This window comes from Salvia splendens, chromosome 10 (assembly GCF_004379255.2).
Source record: "Salvia splendens isolate huo1 chromosome 10, SspV2, whole genome shotgun sequence".
Lineage (NCBI taxonomy): Eukaryota > Viridiplantae > Streptophyta > Magnoliopsida > Lamiales > Lamiaceae > Salvia > Salvia splendens.
This window is the reverse complement of record NC_056041.1, coordinates 8,734,938-8,748,719: the sequence shown is the minus strand read 5'-3', so window position 1 is coordinate 8,748,719 and position 13,782 is coordinate 8,734,938. Positions and strand designations below refer to the sequence as shown.

The following is a 13,782-nucleotide window of genomic DNA, read 5'->3' as shown; positions in this document are numbered from 1 at the left end:
TGCCCGATCCTCCACCGCCACCGCAACCGCGTTCGGACCCTCCGACTCTCGTCGCAACGGGCGTATCCGGTATATCGGAACTAAGTAGATTGAACATCGTATCTAGTGTGTCTTGATCTGCTTCAGTGAAAGGAGAGCTGCTGGATTTGAAAGGGGTATCCGGACGCGCATGGTGAAGGGCGTCGAGGTTGGGTCTGTAATCTCCAAACGCCGATCGGCTCAGATTCCTCGCCAAAGGTTGGGTGGGAGAAGACCTCCAAAGCTGAGATGGTGGCGGAGTTGGACTCGATGCCCATGGCGGGGGAGGTTGATTCCAACTCCATGGCTGAGACGGAAAGCCGCCATATCCCGACGGTACGCCGCCATATCCCGACGGCTGGGAAGGATTGCCGCCATATCCCGATTTGTGCGAGCCGGGGGATTCGTCATCTCCACCGTGCATTTTTTTAGAGTGAAAGTGTAGATAGTGAATGTGGGGAAAGTGTGTGAAAATGAAGTGTGTGAAAGTGTGTAAAAATGGATGTTGGAGGAGGAGTATTTATAAATTTAATTTTTGAAAAAATTTATAAAAAAAATAAAAAACTCAAACGGGGCGGACGTCCATAGCCTGTCGCCCCACTATAGATCGCCCCGGATCGCCCCGCCGCCACCACCATCGCCCCGTCCTCGTCCCGTAGGAGGCGAAGCCTCTACCGCCCCACCCTCGCCCCATTTTTCTTGTCCGCCCCGGGGCGGACGTCCGATCCACTATAGACCGCCCCAGATTTTCGTCCGCCCCCTTTCCTCCTATAGTGGATGCTCTAACTACCAATAAAAAAAGGCCCAACAATTCGACCGTGCCGTATCGTGGTCCCTACTCCATTCCGGACGGATCCCAAACCAAAATTCAAATCCAGTTAATTACGCAATACTAAATTCCACACACAGAAAAATCGAGTAGACACGGCAAACCAATAGCTTCAAAGATGTTTACGATTGACGAGACCTCCGTCGCTTTCATCATCCCATCTTACCTTTAGAGTGTACACAATGGGGGAGCCGCGGCCCGCGGCTCGGTGCGCGGCCCCCCATTGCAGAGAGCCAAGAGGCGGGGCGCAGGGCCGAGAGCGGAGGGCGAGCCGCGGCCGTGACCTGCACACGGCAGAGCCGTATGAGCAGCGGCCCTCCATTGCAGCGGGCCGCGTTTTGCGGCTGGGCCGCGGATTTAATTTTTTTTTTATAAATTTCGAAAATTCTTTATAAAATACTACACTTCCATTCCATTTTGCCAACTCCATTTTACTTCCATTTTCCTCCAATCTTTCCAATATTTCCTTCCTATTTCAATTCAACCTTGCAACTATGGATTCCGACGATGAACAATTCCAAAAAACGGTAGATCTGGAGTTTCAAAACCTTGTTGCAGCGGTGCAACGTAAAGCCGACGAGGCGGAAGATGCGGCGGAGGCGGCGGCTGAGGCGGTGGCGGTGGTGGCAGTCCCTCGGCCATTCTATCATCGGCGGTATTTCGACCGTGATCATGCCGGGGATGACCGCCGGTTGATGGAAGACTACTTCAATGAGAACGCCCGTTATCCGCCAGAGGTTTTCCGTAGGCGGTTTTCATATTGTATTACCCGGGCATCATCCCGGACATCAGTGCACTTCCGCCGGCATTTTCCCAACTCTAACGGGAAAAGTCGGCGTTTGTGACTCGCTCGTGGTGGGGGAATCACTATGGTGGTGCTCCATTTATCTTCAAAAGAAATGAAAGTAGAGAGATAGAAACTCGTTAAAACAAGTGGTGCGAATGAAATGAAGTTCAACAAGCTGTATATATAGAGTTTTTTTTTAAAAAAAAATTAAAAATAGGGACGTCCGTCGTGGCACCGCAATGGCGGACGTCCTGACGGACGTCTTCGGAAAGTCGCGGAACTCCGGTGTCCGCAAGCGATGTCTGCGTCCGCCGGGTTTACGCCTAATGGCGGACGTCCGGGACGCCCGCCGCTGCGGATGCTCTTAGGGTCAGTCGAGGAACATTGTTAAGATCATCCACTGCCGTGCTCTTGCCAGCGAGCACGGTTGTGGGCCCGGCACCACTATTCCTGCCTGCTCTCTGGCAAGAGCACAACACCCACAGTTGTGCTCTTCCGCAAGGACGGGCACAATTCAATTTAAAATTCAATTAAACAAAAACATTTCCATAATATTAAAATTCATTAAAAAAACCACAATAAATATTACAAATTACAAATAAAATAAAAAGACATAATTAAAATCCTAAAAATTAAAAATTACATAATTAAAATACTGAAAATTAAAAATTACATAATTAAACTCTTAAAAATTAAAAATTACATAATTAAACTCCTAAAAATTAAAAATTATATAATTATTGGCTAATATTACCCGTGGAAGACTACTGATCCGGTGGCACTAACCCCAATTGTTTTTGGAGACCCAATATCATGGCATCGTGCGTTTGAAGTTGCGTGGGGGTCATAGTTGACCTATCGGCCATATTGAGTTGGCCTAAGAGCATCCACAGCGAGTTGTTCGGGGGGTGGAGGTGGCGCATTGGGAGCGGGTTCGGGAGCGGGTTCGGTGCGACGGCGGTTGGCCGCCGCCTTCTTCCTTCCTTGCGGTCGGTGTTGGGAACCGCTCCGTCCGGCATCGGGGCTACCCAAGTTAGCTCCGGCGAGTTGGCTAGCCACTTCTTCGGAGCCGGCGTCGGATAGGGATACCGACCTTGACCTTTTGGAGGAGCCGCTAGAGGAGGATGTTACGCCTCCCATATACTTTGGGTGCGTCCTCGTATCCTGCCAAACGTTGAGGTACTTGAACGACTTGCAGTTCATGGATTGGTAGGTGCTCAGCGCGGCAATGATGATGTCGACCTCGCTTCGGCCGCTCCAGACATTCCGCTGTTCCGGGAGGAAATAGCCATTGAACTTGCCAATTTCATCGTTGGCCCGGCCAATGGCGTTGCACATCATACTCTCGTTGCGCTCGATCGTTCCCGGCGGCCGGTTTTCATTGTACCGGCGAGCGACGAGCCACCAAAAGTGCTCGCCGGATTGGTTCGTGCCAACCACCGCATCTTCGGAGATTTCCAAGTACGCCTTGAACAATTTATCCAACTCCGCCGGAGTGTACGGTGTGCGGACACTACGAGTAGGAGGAGTCGGAGTTTGGGAGGGGGCGGTCGGCCTAGGCTCTGGTGTCCACCCGTATCGCCCTTCGGAGGCACCTTGATCGTCGATTGGGTATGGCCGGTAGCCACCCGGAACGCCCGAACTTTGGGTTTGAGGAGGAGCCGAATATTCCGTTTCCGGACTAGGAAACGGTTGTGAACCGAACCATTCGGGGTTCGAACCGTGAGAGGGCAAGTGGTCATCGCCTTGGTCGTGCATTGTTATGTTGTATGGTGGAAGAAAGACTGAGAAAGGATATGAGAGAATGAAGATGAGAATGAATATGGGAGAATGAATATGAGAATTGTGTTGATTGATGTGAATTTTTTGGTGTGAAAGTGGGGGTATTTATAGATGAAAGTGTGTATTTTGGGGGGAAAAATAAAATAAAAATTTTAAAAAGTGGTAAAAAACGGTAATAAACGGATATATTTTTTTTGGGAAGTGAGATTTTTTTAAAATTTTTAATCGGTTTTTTTTAATTAAAAACCGATTTTTAATAAAAATAAAAAAATCTTCAAAGGCAACGGCTATGCCGTTGCCCAATCGCCGTTCGCCACGTGTCCTGCTCGCTGGCATGGCGCTGTTCGATGCATCGAGCAGCGCCGTGCCAGCGGCGACGAGCATCGTCCTTGCCAGCGGCGCTGACGGACGCGGGGCCCGGCGCCACCGTTGTGCATGCTCTAATAGTAGTATTAGTACATTTGTTAATATTTTACTTTTATTTGTTTGATACTGGTAAAAACAAATTAAAAAAGTGACGAAATACATATACAGATTTGAAGAAATTTGTTGAAACTTGAAACTATGTATTCAGACTCTCCGTTTTGATATGAACCATGTATGGTCATAATTTTGATATGAACGATGATGTAATTCTTGAAAGTACTACCGTCTAATTAGTTCTACGAAAAACATTGAACAGAGATTGTTGAGAATATATTTATGCAAACCATGTTTTATATAGAACCGGAGCTAAATAATTTTTTCTAGCATTTCAAATCAAGTTAATATATGTAAAATATGACGTGAAGTTTTCATTATTTTAGTGAAGTTTCACATGGAAGATTTTGTGATTGGCGGAATATTTTTTAAAAACATAAAAATATTGACATTTAGATGTAATGAATTTAACGTAGATAAAAAAAAGTAATTTAATTATTATTGTTGGTATATGGGCTCATGTTATTAGAGGAAAAAAAACTATCAAAATAAAAATGCTATTTTTATTAAAAAAAAGTTACTAAAATAAAAAAATGCTATTTTTATGGAACTGATAAAAATGAAAAATATCATATTTTTATAAGATGGAGGTAAGGACATCAATAACCCCGTCCCCATTTCCGGCCCCAAGTCCCCTCCACGTCAAGATTCCTCTACAGTTGCGGCCCAGGCCCCAACTGCTGTAACCCTGCAGGCCGCAACTCTGGCCGCAACTAATAAATGACACTATTCACAACTCCAACCTATTTTGAACGTAAAATAAAAAACGCCGGAAAGTTATAACACGGAAAATCTAATTTCACCGAATACTGCAAAATTACAACATATAAATTTTAAAACTAAATTTTTATAGAAAAAATTTTTGAATTTAAAAAAATAAAAATAAAAATCGGTTGCGGCCCGGCCCGAGGAGCGTGTAACGTTGGGCCGGGACTCGCCAGTTGCGGCCCTTCACCGTGCAACGCCGTCCCAGGCCGGGACGCGGGACGCTCGCCAGACCGGGAACGCGGCCCCAGGACCGGCCTGGGCCGTGACTCTCCTCCGTGTAACGCATGGGACTGGCCGGGACTCGCGACTTGCGGCCCGGCCCGCCGCGTTACAGATGCTCTAACAGAGTAAAACATATTTTGACAAAAATATGTATGATAGTAGTAATACACATAAATCAAATGCTTATGCAAGTAGGCGATGTTTTTATTGCGTTTACTTTTTACTTCCTCCAACCATCAAATATTATCCATATTTGGTTCACATGAGTTTTAAGAAATGTAAATAAAAGAGTTGAAAAGATTAGTGAAATGTCCGTCTCACATATATATACTGATACTATTAGTTTTATAATAAAACGTGATTATAATGAATCCTTGAAAAAATGAGGTCCTCTTGCCAAAAATGGGGGGAGGGAAGCAAAGTTGAAAATATGTTGTGGATAGACCAAACTAGCAAATGTGGACAATATTTGATAGACATAGGATAAGTGGAGTAGGTGATCCGCTCTAAGTACATAGTGCTCCATTCGTTCTTTATTTGTTGATTGAGTCACTTCCTTTTTGTACAAAGATTAAGAAATTGTACACCCTCGTCCAACTTTATAAGTCCCGGTCACTTTTGCGCACTTGTGTTATAAAAATGATACTAATAAATAGTTAAGTGGAGAAATGGTAGAGTAAGAGAGAGAATAATGAGAAGAGTGACCGAGACTCTTAAAGTGGGATGTGGGGAGCATACGGAGTAGTATGTTAAGTGGGAGAGAATAAAATATAAGAGTATGTTAGTAACATTTTACCAAAAATGGAAATAACTTAATTATATTGGAACTTTCCAAAAATAAAAAATAACAACAAACGAAAGTAAGGTGTAGTAATTTTTTACCACATATATCCCTTAAAAATAGAAAATATTGTATTTTGGTCCGTTCCTTCAAAATAGAAAATTTCTTAACATTTTATTTTAGGAAGTGGATCTCACAATCCACTAACACTACCTCCAATATTTTTTTTATCTTCTTCTCTATTACTTTATCCATTTCTCTCTCCCTCTCTTTTACTTTATCAATTATTCTCTCTACTAACAATTATATATTAAAACTTTGTCATTTTTTTCCAAAGACGAGGTAGTGGAAAATTTACGTTGCACTACTTCGATTCACCTTTTAAATATTTATGTTACAATATCTTTAGCCCAATTATAGTTGGCAATAAACAGCCCAATAATAATTTAATATCGCCCAACTTTTCTGTTCAAAAGGTTAAAATATTATATTAGGCCCAAGAGATGACCCAATAGCCATTGACAATGTATGTGCCCGTTTGGTTGCCGATACTCACGTCACCGGAATAGTCCGACGTTCGGTTACTACGACAGAGTTATCACTCGGCCCGCCGGCTCGCGTCTCCTTTATCATGGCCCGTCTCGACTGATTGTTTTTCACCCTAATCCCACAACAATTCATCTGGACCCAACCCCTGCCACTAAAATTGTCGCATCTCTCTTCTCTCTCACATCTGCCCCACCCCCGCCGTGCATCGCCCTATGCAGTCAGATTTTTTTACCGATTCATTCTATGGGTGTGGATTGTTGTTTCCTAGTATGTGAAGGAGGGCTATGAAAATTTTGGGGAAATGGGTAGTCGTGATAAATGGTAATTAAATGAAATTATATATGTATGTCTAGGAAATGGTGTTGGAGTAGGATTTGAAAATTAAATAAGTACTAATGTTTGTGCTATATTTATGCTTTTATTTTCTGTATTGCAGTAATCCAATTTCATTCTATTTTTATGGTTTTGAGTTTTTCCTCCATATTTTTTATCAACGAATTTAGTATTATTAATTAGCTAATTACTAAATTAATTAAATAAATAAAATTTGATTCATAATTTAATAAAATGTAATTATAATTAATCAATTTTTAATAATATATTAAAATGAGATAAATATTATTACCTACCAAACATTATACTAAATATCTTACACATAATCTTGTCATCCAAACAACATTTAATCTCATGAACCGAATAGCCATTAAGTGTATAGTTTAGTTTGAAGGTTTTAAAATTCATAAATAATAGGATTATTAGTTATAAGAATAAAAAATCTTGAATCTAAAGGGTGTAGTCGAATAAAATGAGACTTGTCCACCTTAACTAAATGGTCAGGGATAGATTCATGTCTTTAGATATGAAGCAATCTTGAATATTTGAGTGAGTTATCTATTCTTTCAACATGCCTAAAAATAAGCACAATGAATAGTTATTGAATCCTACAATAAATACCATTGATCTAATAATAATAAATCATGTTACATGTATAAATAATAATATTAATAAAGCATGTTACATCTAAATAATCATGTTAGTAATAAATCATACCATTTTCCACATATTTGATGCATATACATAGGCCCAAGAATAAATCAAATTTATTTTGCAACATAGAGAAGCATGCATAAATAAAAGAATCATTCGTTCGTCACAATATTAATTTAAATACATTCATAAATTACTACTACCTAAGTTTGTCCCAGTTTACTATTTCAGTCAGTTTCTGAAAGTTTGTCTCATTTCATTTTTTACCGTTTTTTATAGTGGACCTCATATTCCATTAACTAATTCCTACTAACATTTTATTATAAAACTAATATATAAAAGTATGGCTCATATTCCACTAACTTTTTCAACTCACTTTTCATTACATTTCTTAAAACTCGTGCCGGGTGAAAGTGAGATAATATTTGGGGGATGGAGGTAGTATTAATTAGTATAGAAAAAACATTCCAGGAACACGATTAACATACAGATAAGCCTGTGGTAAGTCTCATCCAGTTGTTAGAGCATCCACTACGCGGCGCGTCGGCGTCCCGTCCCGGAGAGACGGGTTCGTCGCGCGCCGCGTTGCAGCAAACGTCCCGTGCCGTCTCGTCCCTTGTCCCGTCCCGCGACCCGTGTCGCCGAGCTACGCGACGGGCCGGCTCGCCACGCGCCTATGCGACGTGGCCCGACCCGGCGTCGTGCGTGACGCCCACTCGCCGGCCCGCGAGTGGGCGTCGTCACGTGCTGACACAATAAATATTTTTTTTAAAAAAAATCGTTTTTTTTTTTTAAAAATTTAAAAATTATTAAAAAAAATTTCAAACGGTAATAATACCGTTTTTTTGTTTTTTTTTTAAATTTTTTTTATTTTTAAATTAGTTTTTTTACTCTATAAATGCTCCTACACTCATCCTCATTGCACACACAACTACACATATATTCTTCTATCATCTCAATTTCCTCTCATCACAAGATGTCCGTCGAAGGCAACTATGGCAGTTCCTGCTCCGGCGGGTGGGATCTCAACGCCTTCGGCGATTGGGAGACCATGATCAACACACTTGGCGGTTCCAGTGCGTCGACGCCGGGGACCCAGGGTTCGGAGACGCCGGGGGGTACCAACCACCCAACTTTGACGTTGATGCATATGCCCGTCCCTCCGCCCCGCGGTATTCGTAGGGATTATCCCAGATCCGGGAGGATTTTCCCGTTGATCCAACGCCGGGAGTAGGCCGAGGCGGTGTACAACCACAGGCGGGCGAGGACGAGGAGGAGGAAGAAGAGGAAGAGGAAGAGGATCTAGGTCGGCATCCGTACAACAACCAGGAAACGCTGGCGGTGTACAACGCCTGGATCACCGTCTCGTACGATCCCATCATCGGGAATCAACAACCCCGGAAGTGTTTCTGGGAAAAGCTCTGCGAGGTCTACCACCAGATAAAGCCGAAAGGCTCCCGCAAGCGCAAATACAAAATGCTCCGCTCTCACTTTGACCGAGTCGACCGTGCCTCGCTTAAAAAATTATGCGGCCTCTACTCGGCTGAAGCGGCGCGCTACCAAAGCGGCGCCACTGCAACCGACATTTTAACGTCCGCTTTGCGCGACTACTACTAGGACACCCGTCAACAATTCAGATATGTTGATGTTTGGCAGGTCGTGAAGGACGAAGAACGGTGGGCCGGCGGTTTCCGCTCTAGCTCGGGCTCAAACTCGAAGCGCACGAAGCATACGGTGAGTGGTCAATACTCGTCTGGTGGTGACACCGCTGAGGGCATCAGCCCACATGAGGCTGAATCGCAGGAGTTTGCGGGTACGGTCGGCGATGCTGGAGGATCCAGCCGTGGGCGCCGTCGGCCGCAAGGGACGAAGGCGGCGAAAGCGGCTAGAGCGAGGAAGGGCCGAGGCGAATCAAGCCAGGCGGCCTCGGGATCGGGCTCGCGGGGAGGCTCGGACACACTTATGGTGGCGTACATGACTGCCACAATGGCGGACACTTCCCGCTTCTCGCACGCCCAATTCGCGGCCTGGTGGAACGGAATTGTGCATATGGCAGCACAACTTGGCCTTCCGACTCCCCCTCAACCTCGACCGCCTCCGGAGTAGTTTTTTAATTTTCTTTAAATTTGTATTTTAAATTATGTTGTGTGTTTTTTATGTTGTGTTTTTTTAATAAAGTGTGTTTGTTTTAATTGAATTGGGTTGGAAAAAAAATAAAAAAATGAAATTGAATGAATAGTAATTTAATGGACTGAATAAGGGACGGAGCGTTTCAGGTTCCGTTCCTTAGTTAAGGGATGAAGGAATAAAGTACAGTGGGGCCTCAAATAGTAGTGAAATACGGAATAAGGGACGGAATAAGGGACGGTACAGAGACAGTGCAGCTCACTTTTTTATCTATAACCCAATAAAAGCCAACCTCGGATATCGTCCGTGAGTTCCACGCACCAATCATACTGCCTCCCCTCCCCTCCGTCTTCCACGCGAATGCTAGAGCGAGTGTATATCGCCCACTCAGAGCTGAGATACTGTGGAAAAATATCTCTGAAAGGCAAAATTAAAGTCCACAGCGAAATTATGCGCTTGCTCTTCTACGTCTTTTCTCAAAAAACTCTAAACTAAATCCTCAAAAATCCGTATCAATTATTATTGTAACAATTAAAAATGAAGATTTTCGTGAAGACGCTCAAGGGCACCAGCTTCGAAATCGAAGTGAAACCCGAAGACAAGGTTTTCTATAACTCCTATGTTTTGATCATTCCTAATTGTGTTGTTTCGCCTCGAATTTTAATTGATTATAAGTTTTTACGCTCGATTTATTTGCGGTTTTTGGAAATTTAACTGATTCATTTGTTGTGGAGATGTTGTTGTTTAATCTGCTATTTGGAATTAGTATATCATGATAGAAGATATCTGAGATTTTACATGTTGAAATCATCCTATTCCCATTTCAATTGCGAAACTGTTCAATTGAATTTGTTGAGCAATGGATGGGATGTAGGAACTATTCAATCTTTTAAGCGTATGTTCGTTTTAGTTTGTGAGTTATGATGAAGTTCACATGTGATTAAAATTCTTTGGTGTTATACTTCTATAGTGATTTTCTAATTAAGTGTTAATGAAGCTTAATAGTAGAGGTCGATGTTTCAAATAAGTAATTTATTCCAGTGAATAGATGTAGTATTTAATATTTTGCAATCCCTTTAGTTGGATTATGGATTTAGTAGCTTCTGCAGTAGTGCTTGAGTCATTAAGAAGAATATAAGTGTCTTCGAATTATGATGATCATGGTGACTGTCATTTGTTTGTGGGAATTATCGCCACTTCACGGTATCACAAGTGCGAGAAGATGGTCATCCCAATCATGTATTAACTACTGGATGTAATGCTTCTCATCTGGTGCTGCGTAGGGTATTACACAAGCTGTTCGAGATGACTTTATATGAACATCGATGAATCTTATATGCCATATTTAAATTGGTGAATATATAGAATAACGATTAGCATTATTTTTGGGATCCGGCTAGTTTCATTGATGAGCTTTAATATCCAGGTTGAGAATGTGAAGAGTATCATAGAAACTACGCAGGGAGCTGGCGTTTATCCTGCAGCACTGCAAATGCTTATTCATCAAGGGAAAGTTCTTAAAGATGGCACAACACTTGATGAGAATAAAATTGCTGAAAATACCTTTGTTGTTATTATGCTGTCGAAGGTAAGAGTTTATTTATTGCTAATTCTTGATTCATTAGGAGACAGACAGCAGATATGTTCCCCACGCTAGACTTTAATCTACGGTTATTATCCAATCGATTGTCCTTTCTTTTGTGATTCTTTTTTGCTGTTGTAGAACAAGGTCTCTCAAGGTGAAGGCTCAACGGCATCAAGTGCACCTACCGTGAAGGTAACAACAAACTAGATTCACTAATAATGATGTTTCTATACCTGTTAAACAATCAATTAATTCATTTATTTAACGTTGCAACTCCAATTATCACTCCTATAGTTTGATGCCCTGCACCAATGTGTGTTGACCAATTTGCTCATATTGATTAATTAAAAATGCCATTTACAAACAACGTTCTAGAAGCTTTCGTGAAGTTTGGCGTACTTTTGTAAATCATCTGTGCTTTACGTTTTCTAGGCACCAAGATCAGGTGAATCGCAGACTACTGCAGCTCCAGTATCGACAACCCCTCAACCTCCTGTGGCTGTGTAAGATTTTGTTACTATTTGCTTTTAGTGCTCAGAACTTTGTTATTTTCGATGCTCCCTTCCTCCCTCTCTGTCCCCTACTTTTCTTGGATGCATGTAGCACATTGATAGAATTTTATGTTCATCTTAAATTTATTTAGTGGCCAGAGCTTAAAATTAATTTATTTCGCAGGCCTTCACCCGCTCCTGTTCCTGTTCCAGCTCCTGCTGCTGTTCCTTCTCCCGCTCCTGTTACAGCTGCCAATGCTGCGTGAGTATCCTTCTAATGATATTTTATACAGCTTTTTTCCTCTTTTTTTCCTGCAATTGTGCCATTGTGGATTTTAGGACTCTCACATCCGGGTTTATTGCAGGTCGGATGTTTACGGGCAAGCTGCATCTAATCTAGTATCAGGTAATAACCTTGAGGGTACTATCCAGCAGATTATTGATATGGGTGGAGGAACTTGGGACAGAGACACAGTTGTTCGAGCTCTTCGTGCTGCTTTCAATAACCCAGAGAGAGCGATTGATTATTTATATTCTGTGAGTGAGACTTCTATATTGGCTGTTCTCAAGCTTTCTCCATCACGCGTTTAACTTGAATCCTTCAAATAATAGTAATTACACTGGTGGCGCGTTCTTGTTTGTGATGCATCTCAGGGGATACCTGAATCAGCTGAAGCCCCTGCTGCACCTGGTGGAACGGCTGTCAATGTGCCTGCACAACCTCAGGAAGCTGTGCAAGCAGCACCAGATCTTGCCTCTGGACCGAATGCTGATCCACTAAATCTTTTCCCACAGGTTATTCTAGAGACGATCATTACATGTGAATGGAAAATGCATAGTTGATGATGCAGATATGATTATGTCTTAACAGGGTCTCCCAATTATGGGTCCGAATGCTGGTGGTGCAAACACCCTAGAGTTTCTACGGAACACTCCACAGGTAGTTTTGAGGATTTTAAAAGAGCTCAATGAAGCATGAACTCTCGTATTTGCTTCTAATATTTTTGAATTATTTCTTAATCCTTTGCATCAGTTCCAAGCACTGAGGGAGATGGTGCAGGCCAACCCTCAAATCTTGCAGGTTCGCTCTCTTTCTCATCATATCTTCTTATTCCTATGTCGAACAGGCATTGACTGACGAGCTTTGTCTTTGTTGGCAGCCCATGCTTCAAGAGCTCGGAAAGCAAAATCCTCAATTAGTGAGGCTGATTCAAGACCACCAAGCAGACTTTCTTCGCCTGATCAATGAGCCAATAGAAGGCGATGAAGGGTATCTCTATATTGCAATAATATTAAAAACATGTTCCTGTCATTGGAAGTGGGGTTCTAGTTCAAATTTTTTATTTGTGTGATGTTGATTCCAGCAATGTAGAGGGGCAGCTTCCCGGAGCAATGCCTCAAGCCGTGACAGTTACACCAGAGGAACGCGAGGCTATAGAACGGGTAACTTCTCTCTGAACAGAGCTTTCTCTAAAGATGCACACTTTTCGGCTTCTTGAATCTGTTTTGTAGCTAACATATGGTAATGCTTTTACAGCTTGAATCTATGGGGTTCGACCGGGCAATAGTTCTTCAAGTGTTCTTTGCCTGCAACAAGAATGAGGAACTGGCTGCGAACTACTTGTTGGACCATATACATGAGTTTGAAGAGTGATGAAATATTAGCATCGAGGTCAATAACAATTATCTATTTCGAAAACCCTATTTTCTCAGTTCTTATTGTGTGCATATTCTGAACTTAATTACCCATCTTTTTTTTGAAGGAGTTAATTTATATGGCGTGATGCTCAGAAATGTATTAACTCCATCTCTTGCCCTCTCCATCCAAAAATTTCAAAGCAACATCTAAAATAGTTCCATATAATTGAAAAATTAAATCAGCGTGACGCAGGAAGTATTTGTGGAATTTCTAGTAGTATTGAATCAGGAGAAATTTCGGAAAAAGGGGAAGTATTTGTGGAATTTCTAGTAGTATTGAATCAGGAGAAATTTCGAAAAAATGGGTTAAATTTGCTAACCTTTCGAAATTTGACATTCAATTCGCTGCCCTTTCAGAATATGAGATCGGGGTATGCGGATTTTTTTAGAATAAGGGATTTTTGTATTTTTCTCTTTTTTCTATGCTTTTCTCTTATTATATCTCTTATAGCATTTATGAATTGGCCAAATTACCGACCTAAAAATTGAATCTCAGATTCTGTAACTTTTTTACCGATCATGTTTCTGTACTCCGCAATTCTGAAGAAGAGCCAACAATCTAAAACTAAAAGAGTTCCGTTCCCCTTTCCCCCTAGTTTTTGCTACCGTTTTCCTATGGAATCTATGTCTGCATTCAGTTTTAATTACTTTTTGTCTATATTTTATTTTCTTTTTTCT

The 13,782-nt window shown here is 41.9% G+C and overlaps 1 protein-coding gene across 2 annotated transcripts; it reads left to right on the top strand.

Annotated features, from left to right (window-relative positions):
* Positions 1-9,763: 9,763 nt before the first annotated feature.
* Positions 9,764-13,208, top strand: LOC121750450 (ubiquitin receptor RAD23d-like). 2 transcript variants are annotated; one of them, XM_042144989.1, is made up of 13 exons: positions 9,764-9,933; positions 10,757-10,918; positions 11,054-11,107; positions 11,348-11,418; positions 11,591-11,668; positions 11,772-11,943; positions 12,061-12,201; positions 12,278-12,346; positions 12,440-12,487; positions 12,567-12,676; positions 12,771-12,849; positions 12,944-13,078; positions 13,170-13,208. In XM_042144989.1, exons 1-12 carry the CDS (start codon positions 9,868-9,870, stop codon positions 13,058-13,060), a joined length of 1,167 nt encoding a protein of 388 aa, XP_042000923.1. In that variant the 5' UTR covers positions 9,764-9,867; the 3' UTR covers positions 13,061-13,078; positions 13,170-13,208. The 2 variants fall into 2 exon arrangements, with proteins under 2 accessions (XP_042000923.1, XP_042000922.1); XM_042144988.1 differs by having other exon boundaries at positions 12,944-13,208.
* The last annotated feature ends 574 nt before the right edge of the window (positions 13,209-13,782 follow it).